The 14,169-nt window shown below is 54.0% G+C and overlaps 1 protein-coding gene across 3 annotated transcripts; it reads right to left on the bottom strand.

Annotated features, from left to right (window-relative positions):
• Nucleotides 1-885: 885 nt before the first annotated feature.
• LOC104558424 (endothelin receptor type B) lies at nt 886-13,486 on the bottom strand. Of its 3 annotated transcripts, XM_062006898.1 has the most exons (9): nt 13,303-13,486; nt 8,745-8,825; nt 8,298-8,585; nt 6,531-6,643; nt 5,880-6,084; nt 5,094-5,243; nt 4,326-4,459; nt 3,629-3,737; nt 886-2,996 (listed from the first exon to the last, which is right to left on the bottom strand). In XM_062006898.1, the coding sequence occupies exons 2-9, from the start codon at nt 8,784-8,786 to the stop codon at nt 2,847-2,849; spliced, it is 1,191 nt and encodes a 396-aa protein (XP_061862882.1). In that variant the 5' UTR covers nt 8,787-8,825; nt 13,303-13,486; the 3' UTR covers nt 886-2,846. The 3 variants fall into 3 exon arrangements, with proteins under 3 accessions (XP_061862882.1, XP_061862880.1, XP_061862881.1); XM_062006896.1 differs by having other exon boundaries at nt 8,298-8,825; XM_062006897.1 differs by having other exon boundaries at nt 8,298-8,825; nt 13,230-13,316.
• Nucleotides 13,487-14,169: the final 683 nt, after the last annotated feature.

Genomic DNA, 14,169 nt, shown 5'->3' on the forward strand with positions numbered 1-14,169 from the left:
GAGATGTTGATCACTTGGGGCCCAGGAGGTTAAGTAAGGTAAAAAGATTCCCCTGTGTGCTGGTGAGTGGTGTCTGTCCTGTGGATATGAGCAAGTCCTGGCTGTTGTGCCCCTCCTCAGGAGGAGCCTCTGGCCCCTCAGCCTCTGGGATGCTGCTCCTTAGGGCAGGTCACTTAGAGAGGGCAGGAGCTATGCATTTCCCTACCTGAGTGCCCACACGGTGCTGAGAGGGACAAAACAGCCTGGGCTCTGCTGCTGCTGGGCACTAACCTGCAGGACTGCAGGATGAGAGCATCCCAGGTAGCTGCCAGCATCCTCAATCCTGCCTGGTACAGGACTTCTTTCCCTGACATGTGATCTGACACCTCCAGGGATTGTGTGGCCTCACAAGCAGCCCCTTGTTTGTAGCCATGGGAGGTTTGTAATTAATAGAACCCCCCCACAGGGATGCACATGGCAGCAGATGGAAAGGTCAGCACATCCCATCTGTCCCTTCCCACCCTTCCTTCCACCCCCAGCACTGCTCAGCTGCCCTGGCACCCCCTGAGCAGGCTACACCCAAGGCTTGGGCGAGGGCATCAATTTTGGGGAGTACCACCAGAGATGCAGTGGTGGGAGATGCTAGCCTGAAGCAAACCTCTCTATAGCAGGCAGAGCAGGCCATGGGGTGTTGGAGAGGGCTGGCCTTCTCCTGGCAGGAGACTCCCAAGCAGCTGGCCCATCTGGAATTGAACTTGCCACAGTTTGAAGTAGGGCAGGACGTGAGCGGTTGCATTGGGCTCAATGTGCCACCAGCTGCCCCACTGCCACATCCTTGGGGTGGTGTGAGGTGTTGATTTGAAGCCTCAGAATCCATTTGCCTGTAAATGTGGATCAGTACAGAAATACATGGAATTCAGAGACGTTTTATATACAAGCATAGTCATTAAAAAAACATCTTCCTGTGTCTGTGCTGGAACATCTCAGTCTGTGTCAGTTTTGTCCCTTGACTTCGTTCATCCACCACTGGTGCAGCAATAGGGCAGTGCTGTGGCATTGGTACAGGCAAATCTGCTCAGGTGGGGAGGAGAGCTGCTGGAAAACCTGCTGGTCTGGATGTTCCTCATTCCTTCTGTTTGCAGTGAGACTCCCTTTGCTGTTCAGAGCTGGGATTTGTTTGTAAAACATGTGCATTGCAGGGAAGGCTGAGCTAAAAGCACCCAAACACCTGGCAAATGTTTTGGTTCATTTGCAGGTCTTTCAACCCTTTTTCCTCTCCATTTTCTCTTCATGACAAGATGGAAGGAAGGAAGGAAGGAAGGAAGGAAAACAGGAAAATCATCAAGAACATGGTAACTGAAACTTTCTCACACAGGTTTTAAGGTTTTGGCAAGAGATGCGGGGAGGATGTTTTGGAAGAACAGGCTGGAAAAGCACTCAGGGATCAATTAGTGTAAAGAGTAAATTGGTGAAAGCTCTTTGCCATGTTTCATCTCACTTCAGCAGCTCTTTCAACTGCGATCAGACCTTCCCTGTTGCCTTTTCCACCTTAGTTTGACCATGAGGATGAGCATCTCTGTCCCCCTTATGAACAGCATGAGCCTTGTTGTCATGGGGCTGCTGCCTAGAGATAGCAGGGTGCAGGCACAGCACCCTGTTGGAGCTCAGCCTCCGTGGCAGGGGAGGGACAAACTGCAGGCAGCAAAATGCAGGGCACCCCTTTCTTTTTCCTTCAGGGCTGTGGTCTTGCATGTGATCCTGCTCCCAGAAGCCAGGCGCTGAAGGAGGTTGGGGACTTTCCAGCTACTGAAGACCATGGCTCGAGGCTGGGTGCTTTTCTGGAAGGGCACATCTGGATCCTGTCCCTTGCACCCTCCAGCAGGCAGAGAATTAACAGCTTCCAGGTTATGCAAAGAGCTGGAAAGGTGAGGGCTGGTGCCAGGATCTGAGCCACAGTTGAGCCCATCTCTGCCTTCCCTTCCCTGGGCTGAGCAGCCTTTCCCTGGGAGTACAGTGCCATGGGCCAGCAGTGGAGCCTGGCCAGCCAGGAGCTCCTTTCACCCTAGGGAGGGAGAAGCTGGTGGTTTGGCTGGATGATGCCACCAGTTTCTGCCACAGACACCTGGTCCTTGAGGCCCTGCAGTCACTTGCAATCTTGTGCCAAACACAGTTGAGGTGACCATCATCCCCTGTGGAGAGCCTGGGGCAGGTTTCCCAGGAAAAGGGGAAGAGGAAGGGGGGCTTGTAGGGCTCCCCAGGTCAGGCTGGTCACAGAATGAAGCCAAGTTACTGCCTGTCTCTCCCTACCATGAACAGGAGGAGATTTCACACCATTGATGGTCTACCAGACACGTGTGGTACCTGGCTCTTGGCTCTGCCCAGGGACAAACCCTCCCAGCAACAGAGGGAGATGATAAGGGGTGATGTAAAAGCTTTCCTTATGGCTAGTTCAGCTGGAAGTTGTCCCTCATGGTTCTGTCCTCATCCCACATCCATTTCCAAGTGACCCCATCTCAACCTTCCCTTTTCACACACATCTCCCCACCCCTCATTTCCATTGAGGACAAAGGGCCAGCAGCCACTTGGGTTTCCTGTGAGGAAGTGAAAAATCCAATAAGGATCTGAATCCCTTTTCCCCTCCTCCAGAGGCAACTTGGACCAGAGGAGGGATCTGTGTAGGTCAGAGGCCATGCCAGAGCCAGTCCAGGGGGCCGTGAGTGCTGCAGCTCCCTCCAGGTGGGTCACAGCACAAAGGCAAAACCAATCCAGGCCCAGGCAGGGAATGGCCATGTGGGAGGAGCAGAGGGGTCCTGCTGTGATGGCACAGTGCCCTCTGCCCTGGCCCTGGCCCCGGGGCTGACGTGGCTTTAGGCAGAGCTGTACTTGTTACTCAGGCGGGAGCTGCTCCTGTCCAGCCCGAGCTCCTGCCCCGTGGCTTTCCACTTCCCAACAGAGCCCTTCTCATCCATGGGGGTGATGCTCAGAGCAGGTCTCTGGCACCAGCAGCACAGGCAGGACTGTGGGGATACAAGAGGGTGGCCAGGAGTTACAACCATGGGCTATAGGGTAAAAGAGGAAGAAACATTCCCTTATTGCTGTTGGCACGTGAACCTGGGCAGAGCCAGGCTGGGGAATCACAGCCTGCAAATCTGCTGGGGGCAGCTTTCCCAAGGTGGGGCTGGTGGGGGTTAGAAACAAAGATACCAGAGCCTTGGGTACCTTTTGCACTTGTGTTTTCTTATCCTTAGGGGACAGAAAATATGGTTAATGCTTGGCTGGACTCAACTCTTCTTTTTGCCACACCAGCTAGGAGGTGACTCCCATCCCATCCCATCCCATCCCATCCCATCCCATCCCATCCCATCCCATTCCATCCCATCCCCTTCTTTTCTCAGGGCTCCACTGAAAATTCTCTCTCAATAACTTGGGCCCAAAGTTTAAAGCAGCCCCAGTCCCTGCTTCAATGGTTTGTGGGGATGCCTCTGACCCAGAGTGACAGGGAGTTGTGTGGCACATCCTGCACTGGCAAAAGCCTCCCCATAGCAGAGCAATGAGCTCTAGTGTACTGCACATAGCAGGGGGAAATATGGGAGGAGAAAGATGAGAGAGCTGGTGTGTGCAGCCAGGAGCTCTGGGGGGTCACCCCTACCTGGAAGCAGTTCTTGAATTTCCGACTGACGAAGTAGAGAGCCACAGGATTGATGCAGGAGTTGAGGGAGGCCATGTTGATCCCAAAGTAATCCATCACTAGGAGGAAACTGAGGTAGGAGGGGAGAGAAGAGGGTGGATGTGTCAAAAGCTCCCAGAGAACTGAGGGAAGGTTTCCAAAACGCCTGTCAACTGCCTGGCTCAGGAACCTGCTCATGTGGAGGGTCGGTGACTGGTCCCACAAAGGTGAGCACAAAGCATTCCCTCCTGCAGCTGGGCAGTGCCCAACAGCTTTTCTGGAGAGGAACATTTCCTGAGCAAGCCAAAAGCATGAGATCTGATTTCCCATGGGCACTCTGATGTTCTGACTCCAGCACAGTGGCCGGGTCTGACCCTAACTGGATTTTGATGTGATGGGTAAACAGGGGAAGGGAAGACAGGGACTTGGCACACAGCACTAAGTGTGCAGCCCCTTTAAGCCTTGCAGGGGATATTTCTCTGCCCAGGAGACCTCTTAACCCACAGCCTTACAGAGACATTTCAACCACTCATTGTCATCTCCCCGTCCCCTACACCCTTCCTCTGTGCCTGTGGCAGAGCAGCACTAGCTAGAGAGAAGCTATTGAAAGGTTTGGAAGGTGACACCACCAGCCTGCCCTGAGTCCAGCAGAGCTCCTGCCTGCTGCCAGAGCCCCCACCTGAGCAGTTCACATCTGTTGGGGTCGGTCTGGTCGTAGATGGTGTGTTTGAGGATGCGGCTGAGGTGCAGCGGGAGCCAGCAGAGCGCGAAGATCACCACGAGGCAGAACACCGTCTTGGCTACCTCCCGGCGCTGCCGAGGCAAGGGGACAGGGGCAAGGGGTGGGCTGCCCCAGCGCTGCAGAGCAGCTGGAGCAACCTCCCCACACCAGTGCAACGGCCCTTCCAAGGATTTCTGTGACCTGATGGTGACTGGGCAGCCCTTGGGAGTCCAAAGCACAACCTGTAGGTCCCAACTCCCGCGTTGTGAGGAGGACCCTGAGATCCAGGCTGGACTCCTCACCTCTTCCCACTATTGCTCCTGCTGAGGGTGATACTGCCTGGGGCACAGAGGCCTCACCCATCCACCCTTTACACCTTATTACAGATCTTTCTGCAAAGTGTGGGAGGGGACAGCAAACTATTCCCTGCACCCCTTGTCTGTGAGACAGGACGTTCAGTGTTTGGCCCAGCTTGGTGGACCAATGACTATAAGCAATTGAAAATCAAGCTGGTCCATGGCCATAAAGGTCATGGTTTGGGTGGTCTCTGAGATTGGAGATGGTAGAGCTGCAGGCTCATCTCCCTGGTTTAATCCATCAGTGTGCCAATATCCATTGGGCACTGTGAGGCTCTGTCAGCTCTGTCCTTTACAGGGACAGCTGTGTGTTGTCCCTTCACTGCCTCCTCTTTGGGAATTGCCAGTTTCTGCCTCCTGGTTTTCTTACCCGTTTCATGTGGTCATTCAGAGCAATCCTCATGCCATTTCTCTTGCTCAGCATCTCACATGACATGAGGGTGTAGAAGATACCAGTGCATACCAAGGGGAGGCAGAAGTAGAAGCCAAAGAGCCACCAGTCCTTCACATCACGGTAAAACTGTGTGGAACACAAAGAGCAACTGCAACTGGAGGAGGCAGAGAGCAGGGTAACAAAGGCATGATCTGACCTGGTCCCAGACATTGCTGCTGGCCTGTCAGATGTGTGGAAGTGTAACAGCTCCTGTGCTAAGTGCACATGGGATTATGTGTAACCTAAAGGTAAAGGCTGGTTTATACCTGGCTGCCAGTCCACTCCAGCTCTCTTGTGCAATAAGCACTTGCAAGAGCTTATGGTGGGCCAAGTTCTGATGCTTTGAAAGGGTCTTTGTTCCCTTGCTCACCCTTAGCTGCCCCCATGCTAAAGATTACCCCTCCAGAATAGTTGTGGAGATGCTCTTTGTCCTGCTGGGACAGTGTAGCAGGTTCTGTAGCTTCCTGAGATGTCTCTGGATGGTGAAACCACGACACAGTGTAAGGACCAGCTGCCTGTTCTGTGGCCCTGCACTCAGGCAAGTCTGCTCCATGTCACCACAACTTGGGTATTCTGTGCTTTGCCTGATACTGCTCTCCCCATATTCACCCCAAGAAGCCATCTACAGAAACACCAAATCCTCTCATCATGGAGGGAGGGGGCCCTGGTTGCCTGTGCCTCCCCCTGCCTCGCACTGCAGCCGGGGTGGGACAGAATACATACCTTCATGAAGCTGGATTTCTGCTCAGAGGCCAGCATGCACACCCACAGGTGCTGTTCCCAGTAGCTGAGCTCCACCATGTCAAAGGCTATAGCTTCAGGGACTGCCAGCACAATGGCCACTGCCCAGATGAGCATCACCTCCACCGCCTTCCACACCGGGATCCCAATGCCCTGGATGCGGCTCCAGGACGCCACTGCTCGGTACCTGCCCGGGGTGCAGCCCCAGGGAGGGGAGGGACAAAAGCAGCTGTCAGGAGGGGGCCCAGGAGGTGCAGGTTGTTCCCAAAGGCTGTGTCCCTTGTGCCTTTTTCCTCCACCCCTCGACCTTCTCCTTCAGTGAAGATCAGAAACAGGGACTCAATGGAATGTGCTGGTGGCCATCCTTGGCCATTATCTACTCGCCACTGGGGAGGTCCCACCCTTCCCCACCAGCCCAGCAGCTTTTCCAGCACATCATGGGCCTCCCCTCAGCCTTTTCCAGCAGGATTTAAACTCTGTCACCAGTGTCAGTTGGATTTCAGCTCTACATGGGAGCACTCTGAGTCTGTCCTGTCCAAGCTGCCCCACAGCCTGTCTATAGGTGACAGTGATGGGATATGTGGTCAGAGACGGGTCAGGTTGGGCAGTGCAGCTGCAGAAGTTGTCTCTTACCTGTCGATGCTGAGAGCACAAAGGCTGAGGACTGTGATGCCCACTGAGGCCTTCTGGATGAAGGGGACCAGTTTGCACACATGCACACCAAAGGGCCAGTCCTTTGCCAGGAGCTGGGGAAGAACCACGGGGTTAACAGGCTGCTTGGGGAGCCTGTGTCCTGCTTCTCATGACAGAGGTGGTTCCCCAGAAGGTGTGAGAAGCCCACAAAGTGCAGCTGAATGCCCTCTGATGTCACCTCTGCTCTGCATTGTGCCTAGAACCATTCACTTCCCAGGCTTCACCAGGGCAGAGTAAAGAGGGAGCAGAACCTTCCTCCACCTGCTGCCCACACTCCTCTCAGGATGCCATTGGCCTTCTTGCCCCTGAGAGCACATTGCTGCTCATGTTTAGTTTGTTATCACCCAGGATTCCCAGGCCCCTCTGAAGGGAGAGAAGTTGCTCATGTGGCTTATGGAAATCCTGAACACCAGTCAGTTCCAGCCTTGGAGATGTGACCCAGATTCCCTGTTACAAGGCAGACAACCCCACTGCAAGATGTTGTCCTTGGCCTGGATAAAATACCTTGGGTTTGCTTTGTGTTGGCTGCAAACTGTGTGAGTTGCAGCTCCAAGAGGCCTCTGCATGGATCTATATCCCTGTAACAGGAGGCATCATCCAGCCCATGGGGAACCTGCTTCTTTGGAGCTAAAACAAACATAGTTTTCAGCCCCTTTTCTCTTGAAGGGTATCAGTTCACAGTGACTTCAGAGCCTCTGCCAGCCACACCTGCTCCTTGGCACTGTCAGATTCTATGCATGTTCTTCCTACTGTGAATTTCTTTGCCTTCTCCCCCTGCCACTCAGCTTGCTCCATCCAGGACCTCAGTTTCCACTGCCCACACTAAAGCTTCCATTTGACATACAAACCTATCTGAGCTGCAGGTCCTTCACCCCACAGCATCCCTTCCACCCCTTCAGAGAGAAACCTCTGGCTCCAGCCCACTAAACCATGCCTCAGGCAGCAGGTGAGGAAGAGCTGCAACAGCCCAGACACCTCTCTCAGATGTCAGAACACACCTTCTGCTCTTAACTGGGGTCTCAGCATCTGGCCAGCCCTCTGTGCCCCAGCACACCATGCAAAGCTCACGCTCCCCTGATGATTTATTGTGCCTCTTCTCTCTAGTTGAGGGGGCAGCCTCTCTGAAAGAAGCCCCTGTTTGCTGCCACAGCCCTCCTCCTTGTTCCTGCCCCAGTCTTCATGTTCAGCTGGAATGAAAAAAGATATTTGCTTCAGGCTGCTTAACTGAGCTGTGCTGGGAAAAGCTCTCCCCAGTACATGAGAGCAGTAGCTTTTGCTCAGCTGGAACAAACATGGGGTTGTAATGTCAGGAGACTGACAGCAATTCTTTTCTTGTGATTTTAGATGAGATTTAAATGATCTGGGAGGTTTGTGTGTGTGTGGGATATGTGTGTGTGCCTGACACAGCTGTAGCTCAGAACACCTCTGCTTTCCCAGCAATGTACCCCGAGCTGTTTGTTTGTTTATGGTTTTTCTCATCCTCCAGAGAGCAGAAAGAGAGAGAGGGGTTGGACCAGATGAGCTTGGAGGTATTTTCCACACAAAAGGATTCTGTGATTCTAACTTGGTTAGCAGAGAAAGGAGGAACCAGAGACCCTTCCCTTCTCCCTTGCAGAACATGGAGCCTGCAATGAAGAGCAGAGGATAGATGGGAAGGTGGGAGAAGACCCCATCCCTGCAATGGCCAGGCTGCCATGGGGAACCTACCTTATAGACGTTGATGGGCAGAGCAATGAGGATGTAGAGGAGGTCTCCGAGGGCCAAGCTGGCAATGAGCACATTTGGCCCATTCCTCATGCACTTGTTCTTGTAAATGATCCTCAGGAGTGTGGAGTTGCCAATAATCCCCACAATGAAGATGGTGCAGGACACGATGGTGTTGATGTACTTGAAGATGTGTCTGATGTCTGCAGGCTTCACACAGAGGGGCAGCAGGGGAGGCTCGGAGCTGCTGCTCCCTGGGAGGCTCTCTGAGTGGTTTGACAGCTTGGCATCCTGGAACAGGCTTGGCTGGACCAGACTGTGGGGCTGCTCCTGGCTCAGCACCTCAAAGGGGATGGTGCTGTCCTGGAAAGCCCTTGGGGTCTGGCTGTGTGCCCCAGAGAAGAGGCAGGTCAGCAAAAGGGCTAGAGCAGTAAGAGCTGGGAGTCTCACCATTGAGGACTGAGCAGCAAAGCTGGCTGCAGGAATACTCATGATGCTTGTGGGATGTCCCAGCTTGGGTCTTGGTTGGATCTGCAGATGGAGAAAGGGACAAGGGAGAGAACTGGAGAAAAGAATCCTCAGAGGAGACCTCATCACTCTCCACAACTCCCTGACAGGAGGTAGTAGTGAGGTGGGAGTCAGGCTCCGCTCCCAAGTAGGGAGTGATAGAGCAAGGGAAAATGGGCTCAAGTTGCCTCAGGGGATGTTTAGATCGGAGCTGAGGAAGAACTTTTTCCCTGAGAGGGGTGTCAGCCCCTGTGCCAGGCTGCCCAGGGAGCTGGGGGAGTGCCCAGCCCTGGAGGGATCCCAAAGCCATGGAGCTGAGGTGCCTGTTGGGGAAAACAAACTAGAAGGGAAACAAACAATCTCCTACACCTCTTACATGGCATTTCAGCAGATTGAGGCAGGTGCCTTCTCCCAAACATGTGCTGAGTCAGCTATTGAACCTCCTGAACTCGGTGTTGCTGCTCACATGGCAAATCTGACTTCTCCTTATGCCCACCTCACACTTCTCATTCAGTTCCTGACTGAAGCAGCAGTTTCAGGGCAGCTGCTCTCTCTCTGCCTGCACATCTGGGCCATTCTGCAGGTCTCCTCTCAGGGCTCCCAAGTCCAACAGACATTTTCTTCCAGTTGGTGCCATGGGAGAACTGGAGTTGCACCAACATCCCTCTCCTCAGCAGATGCCAGGGGCTGCCAGAGGCCACCTTTCAGGGCAAATTGAAAAGGCTCAGCAGCACAATCATGTTGGGAACCAGGATGGGAAAATACTAGAAGGATTTTGCCAAAATGCTGTGTTGATAGCTGACATCTTACCCCAACTGACGTGTGAGCAGTGCAACCCCTCCTTCCCATCCTTAGCATCGTTCATTGAGCCATTTCCTTTCCATATCCACTCTGCCCATTCCACTCCATACTCAGGGTTATAAATCTCCTGTGCTGTTTGCAGGTTTGACTGCTGAGCACAGTAAAAGGTCTCTCAAACTCACCCAGGGCTGAAGCATTACTCATAAACACCACCAGAGCAGGTTCTGCTTTGCAAACCTCAGCTGAGGCTTTCAGGCAGGACGAGCTGTGCTGCTGCTCCACAGCCATGTGAGACAGCTGAGGGGGGCTGTGGCACTGCCCTGGCATGGTGGCACCCAGATAGGGGCACCAGTGGGAAGTGAGCCCAGAGGGGGAGTGGAAGGTGTCAGTGCTGTGCCAGTCTGTGCCCCAGCACAGGCAGGGACAGAGCCAGGGGCTCCTGGGTAGAGTGGGTGAAGAACATGTTCCTCGTACTATCAACTTGACAGCTTTGAAGGGAGAAGGAATTGCTGTGTCCTCACTAGAAACAGGAGCCTTTTGGGGCTTCCCTGGGATGTGCTCTGCTGCACAGGAGCCAGTTAGGCAGGGATTGAAGTGCCTGCCTGGGATCAGAGATGGGACTTTGCTCTCCACTCTGACTGTGGCAGGCAGAGCTGGGATCTGAGCCCAAACCAGTGGTAGCCCAGGGATCTACTCCCCAGGACCAGCCAGGCTTGTAGCACAGTTCCCCCTGCCCAGGACCAGCAGTGTAGATATGATGGGAGCACATCAGGACCAACCCATCCATGGGGCCAGGTACAAGCACAGCTGCTCCAGCTACAGCAGTGCCTTCCTCCCGTGTCCCAGGCTCAGGCCAGGCTTTGCAGAAATGCCTGTGCCTTCCTGTTTGTTTGGAAGACTCTCAGCATAATCAGCACAAAGCTGGACTCTTTCCCAACAAACCAGCCCAGCCAGACCTGCTCTCTTCTCAGTTTCACCCTACTGCTCTTGCCAGAAATTCTAAATCAGGCTCAGTCCTTCCTGCCCCTCTGATGTCCTTTGGTCAGGGCTTTGGTCCTTTGAACTGTAAACAAGGAGTGTTAGGAGGAAGCCTAAAATTTATCCTCAGTTAAATATAGGCAGTAAAATAACCAAATCCCTTCAATCCCAGTTTGGAGCTCATGAAGCAGAGAGTTTTCAGTTCTGTTAAAACAACCACGTTTCAAAGATGATTCTTTTCCTGTTTGAACCCTCCTAAGAGCCCCTTAGGTCGGGCTGCACCACAGCAGTTAAAGCTGCCATCACTTTCCTTTTCAGCTCACTACAAGCATGCTTCTGGCTGCTAAAATATTCATGCCTGGTGCTTAGCAGTCTTGTGTGTTCTCTCAGCCTCTTATCCATGCAGACTCAAGCAGCTTTGCAAACTTATCCTGCAGATAAGCCACAGTGGTGGGAGCCAGAGCAGGCACTTGACCCTTTTTTTGTGTTTCAAAAGAGCATTTTTTCCATAACTTGAAGAGCATTTAGAGAAGAGTCTCCATGTGCTGGTTGGGAAACAACCCATCTCTGGCCTTGTAAGCAGCCTGCTCTCAGGGCTACATCTGTATCCCATCACCAATGGATAGCTACAGCTGCCTGTGACCTGAAAACTGGGGAAACCCTCACTCTGTCTCTCTTCCATGAGCAGAGTCACTTTCTGGTGGGGTGCCAGCCTGTTACCTTGGGTCACCAGCATAAAATACCATGGGAAGACACTTAGCTGTGCACCACAATAGCTGGTTGTTATTAGCCTTGACAAGAAGGAGCCCCCTTCCACAGGACACCCTTTGGAGATGCATTGGTCAGAGCTGAGGGCTCACAAAGTTGGCACCAGGCACTGTATGGAGAGGAATGTTCCCACCTGCTTTGCTGAGACAGCCTTGGTCCTTGGTGGCTATGAAAGTCCTGGTACCCTCCTCAGTCTCAGCACATCCCTAATCAGCTGATTGCCAGAGAGACTTCTCCAAAACCACCTTCCTCCTGATATTTACCTCAGCATCTGCTCCAGGTTCTGTCCTGGACACAGTTGGTCAGGATGGACTTTGCTCTGACCTCTTTTGATGTTATTCTCAGCTGTGACTCCTTCCTGCTCAGGTGCTGGGCACCCAGCTGCATTGGGAAGGAGGGGAAGAAAGGAAGGGAGAGAATGGAGAAATAACCTGAAGGAGCACAAACCAGATTGATTACAGTCCTGGGCACAACCCCCTGCTCTGCCTCGGGGCAGGGGCTTCAGCCTGCACCCTTGCTGAGGTCCTCAGCTCTCTGCCCTGCTCCAGGGGCAGCTGTCTCGCAGGTGGGTGCCCTCACCAGTGCCCTCCTCTCCTCACCACTATGCCCACAGGACTGTAGCTCATAGGAGAGGGCAGACCGAGCCCAGAATTCCTGTCTGGGATCCCTGAGGCTCCGGGCAGCTCGCAGGGAGCAGCTTTGGGTGGCACAGACAAGTGTCTGCTGCTCTGGGCTGTCTGGGGACTCAGAGAAAGACAGCGGCTCCTCATGTCAGCAGCTGAGAGGGTACGAGAGCATCCCAGGCCCTGTGCCCTCCATGGCAGTGAGCTGCTCTCATCTGCTCTGCACTGTGCAAGCCTGCAGAGCCTGCTGTGCCAGCTCAGCCCCTGGCTGGCTGTCAGAAGAGCTCATGTGAGTATCACAGGACACAACTCACTGGATCTTGCCCATCCCCTCCACAGCACAGCTGCAAAGCTCTGGGCAAAGAAAGCACTCCTTCCTGGGCCTGCCTTAAAAGCCAGGGATCCAGTCAAAGAGCAGCATTGTTTTCTCCTGCTTAACAGCCTGTTTACTTCTTGCCCTCTGTGCTGCCTCTCACATCACAGAGTGCTTGGAAGCAGTTGTGGAGGAGGCAGAAGCACAGGAGCTTGTTCAGTGCCCAGCAGATGAGAAGCCAAAGTCAGAATCGCTTGACCCAAAATCCTCTGAGCTTTGCTCATGTTGCTGATCATCTGCACAAGGCATTTGGTGCCCAAGGAGGGCATCCCCATCCCACCTGCCTGGCTGGGGCACTTCTTTTAGCAAATGGCTTATGCATATGACAGTGGAAGTGCCCCTCACATTGTGCTGAGTCCAAATCATAGCTGCAACCACTGGAGTCATGGTATGGACGGCAGAGAATGATTCTCAGAGACAAGATGAGACTGAAAAACCATTGCCACAACCCTGCACACCTTGTTCCTGTCTGAAAGGTTCCATGTGCAGATTGGGGAGCTTGGGAGCTCATGCTCATGGGAGCCCAGAAGAGGCCCCCACATGTCAGGCAGCATCCTCATCTCCAGCCAGGCTGTGCAGCAGGGCAGGCTGCCCTCAGGAGCTCTCCTGCCACACTAACCTCACCCAACCCCAACCAGACCTTTTCTGCAGACAAACAACTCTTCCAGCAAAAATGCCACAGGTGGGGGAAAGGAGGCAGAAAGGTAGATGGTTAACACCACCCCCCCAGCTTCCTGCCTGACCTGCACCCAACATGGTCCATAAGCAGAGGGACCTTCCCTCAGAGGTGTGCTGGATTCCTTCTCCCTGCCCCCTTTGCCTTCAACACCTTCCCCAGAGCAGGTGCTGGGGGAAAAAGGATCAGCAAAACATGCCAAAACTCACCCTGAAGCAAGAAATCACTTTGTTTGCAAAGGATTGCACAGTGCAGCAAAGCTTGTCATTGGAGTTCAGTTACCTTCCTCCTGAGCAGCACCTTTGGATGCTCCCTGGGATCAGTTTTGCTCCCTCTCACAGCTCGTGTGCAGGCAGCTGGGCATCTCCTGCGGGAGAGCTGCAGTGAGGTAGATGCTGGGGTGTGCTTTGGTGGGAGGGCTGATGCTCAGGGGAGGGCTGCTCCCCTCTCCATGACGTGCTGAGTTCTCTCTGGTTATATAGAACATCAGAGGGCTCTCCCCAGGCACAGCCCCCCCACCAATGGGCAGAGCGGGACAGGGATGGAGCAGCAGGAGGGGGAGGAGGAGGAGGAGGGGGAAGCAGGAAGAACGTGGGACAGCTCAGTGAAGGAGATGAAAATAATAAGCAAATAAAGCTGGAGGGGGAGAGAGGAGGGGGAGGGAGCTGGGGAAAGGCTGTTGAGCACAGAGCAGTGCCTGCCTGGAGTGTCAGGCTCAGGGGAGCCCTGTGGCTGTGCTTTGGGAAGGAATCAGAGAATCATTTTGGTTGGAAAAGCTCTTCAAGCTGATGGAGCCCCAGCCCTGCCCTCACCCTGCCCAGCCCAGCACTGACCCACAGCCCTCAGCACCTCAGCACCTCCATGGCTCTGGGATCACTCCAGGGCTGGGCACTCCCCCAGCTCCCTGGGCAGCCTGGCACAGGGGCTGACACCCCTCTCAGGGAAAAAGCTCCAACCTCAACCTCCCCTGGAGCAACTTGAGCCCATTGCCTCTTATCCTGTCATTCATTACTTGCAAGCAGAGGCTGACCCCCAGCTCCCTGCAACCTCCTGTCAGGGAGTGTCAGAGAGGGCTCCTGTCTGCCCTCAGCCTCCTCTTCTCCAGGCTCAACACCCCCATTCCCTCAGCCCCTCCCCAGCACCCTTGTG

Source organism: Colius striatus, chromosome 13 (genome assembly GCF_028858725.1).
Source record: "Colius striatus isolate bColStr4 chromosome 13, bColStr4.1.hap1, whole genome shotgun sequence".
Lineage (NCBI taxonomy): Eukaryota > Metazoa > Chordata > Aves > Coliiformes > Coliidae > Colius > Colius striatus.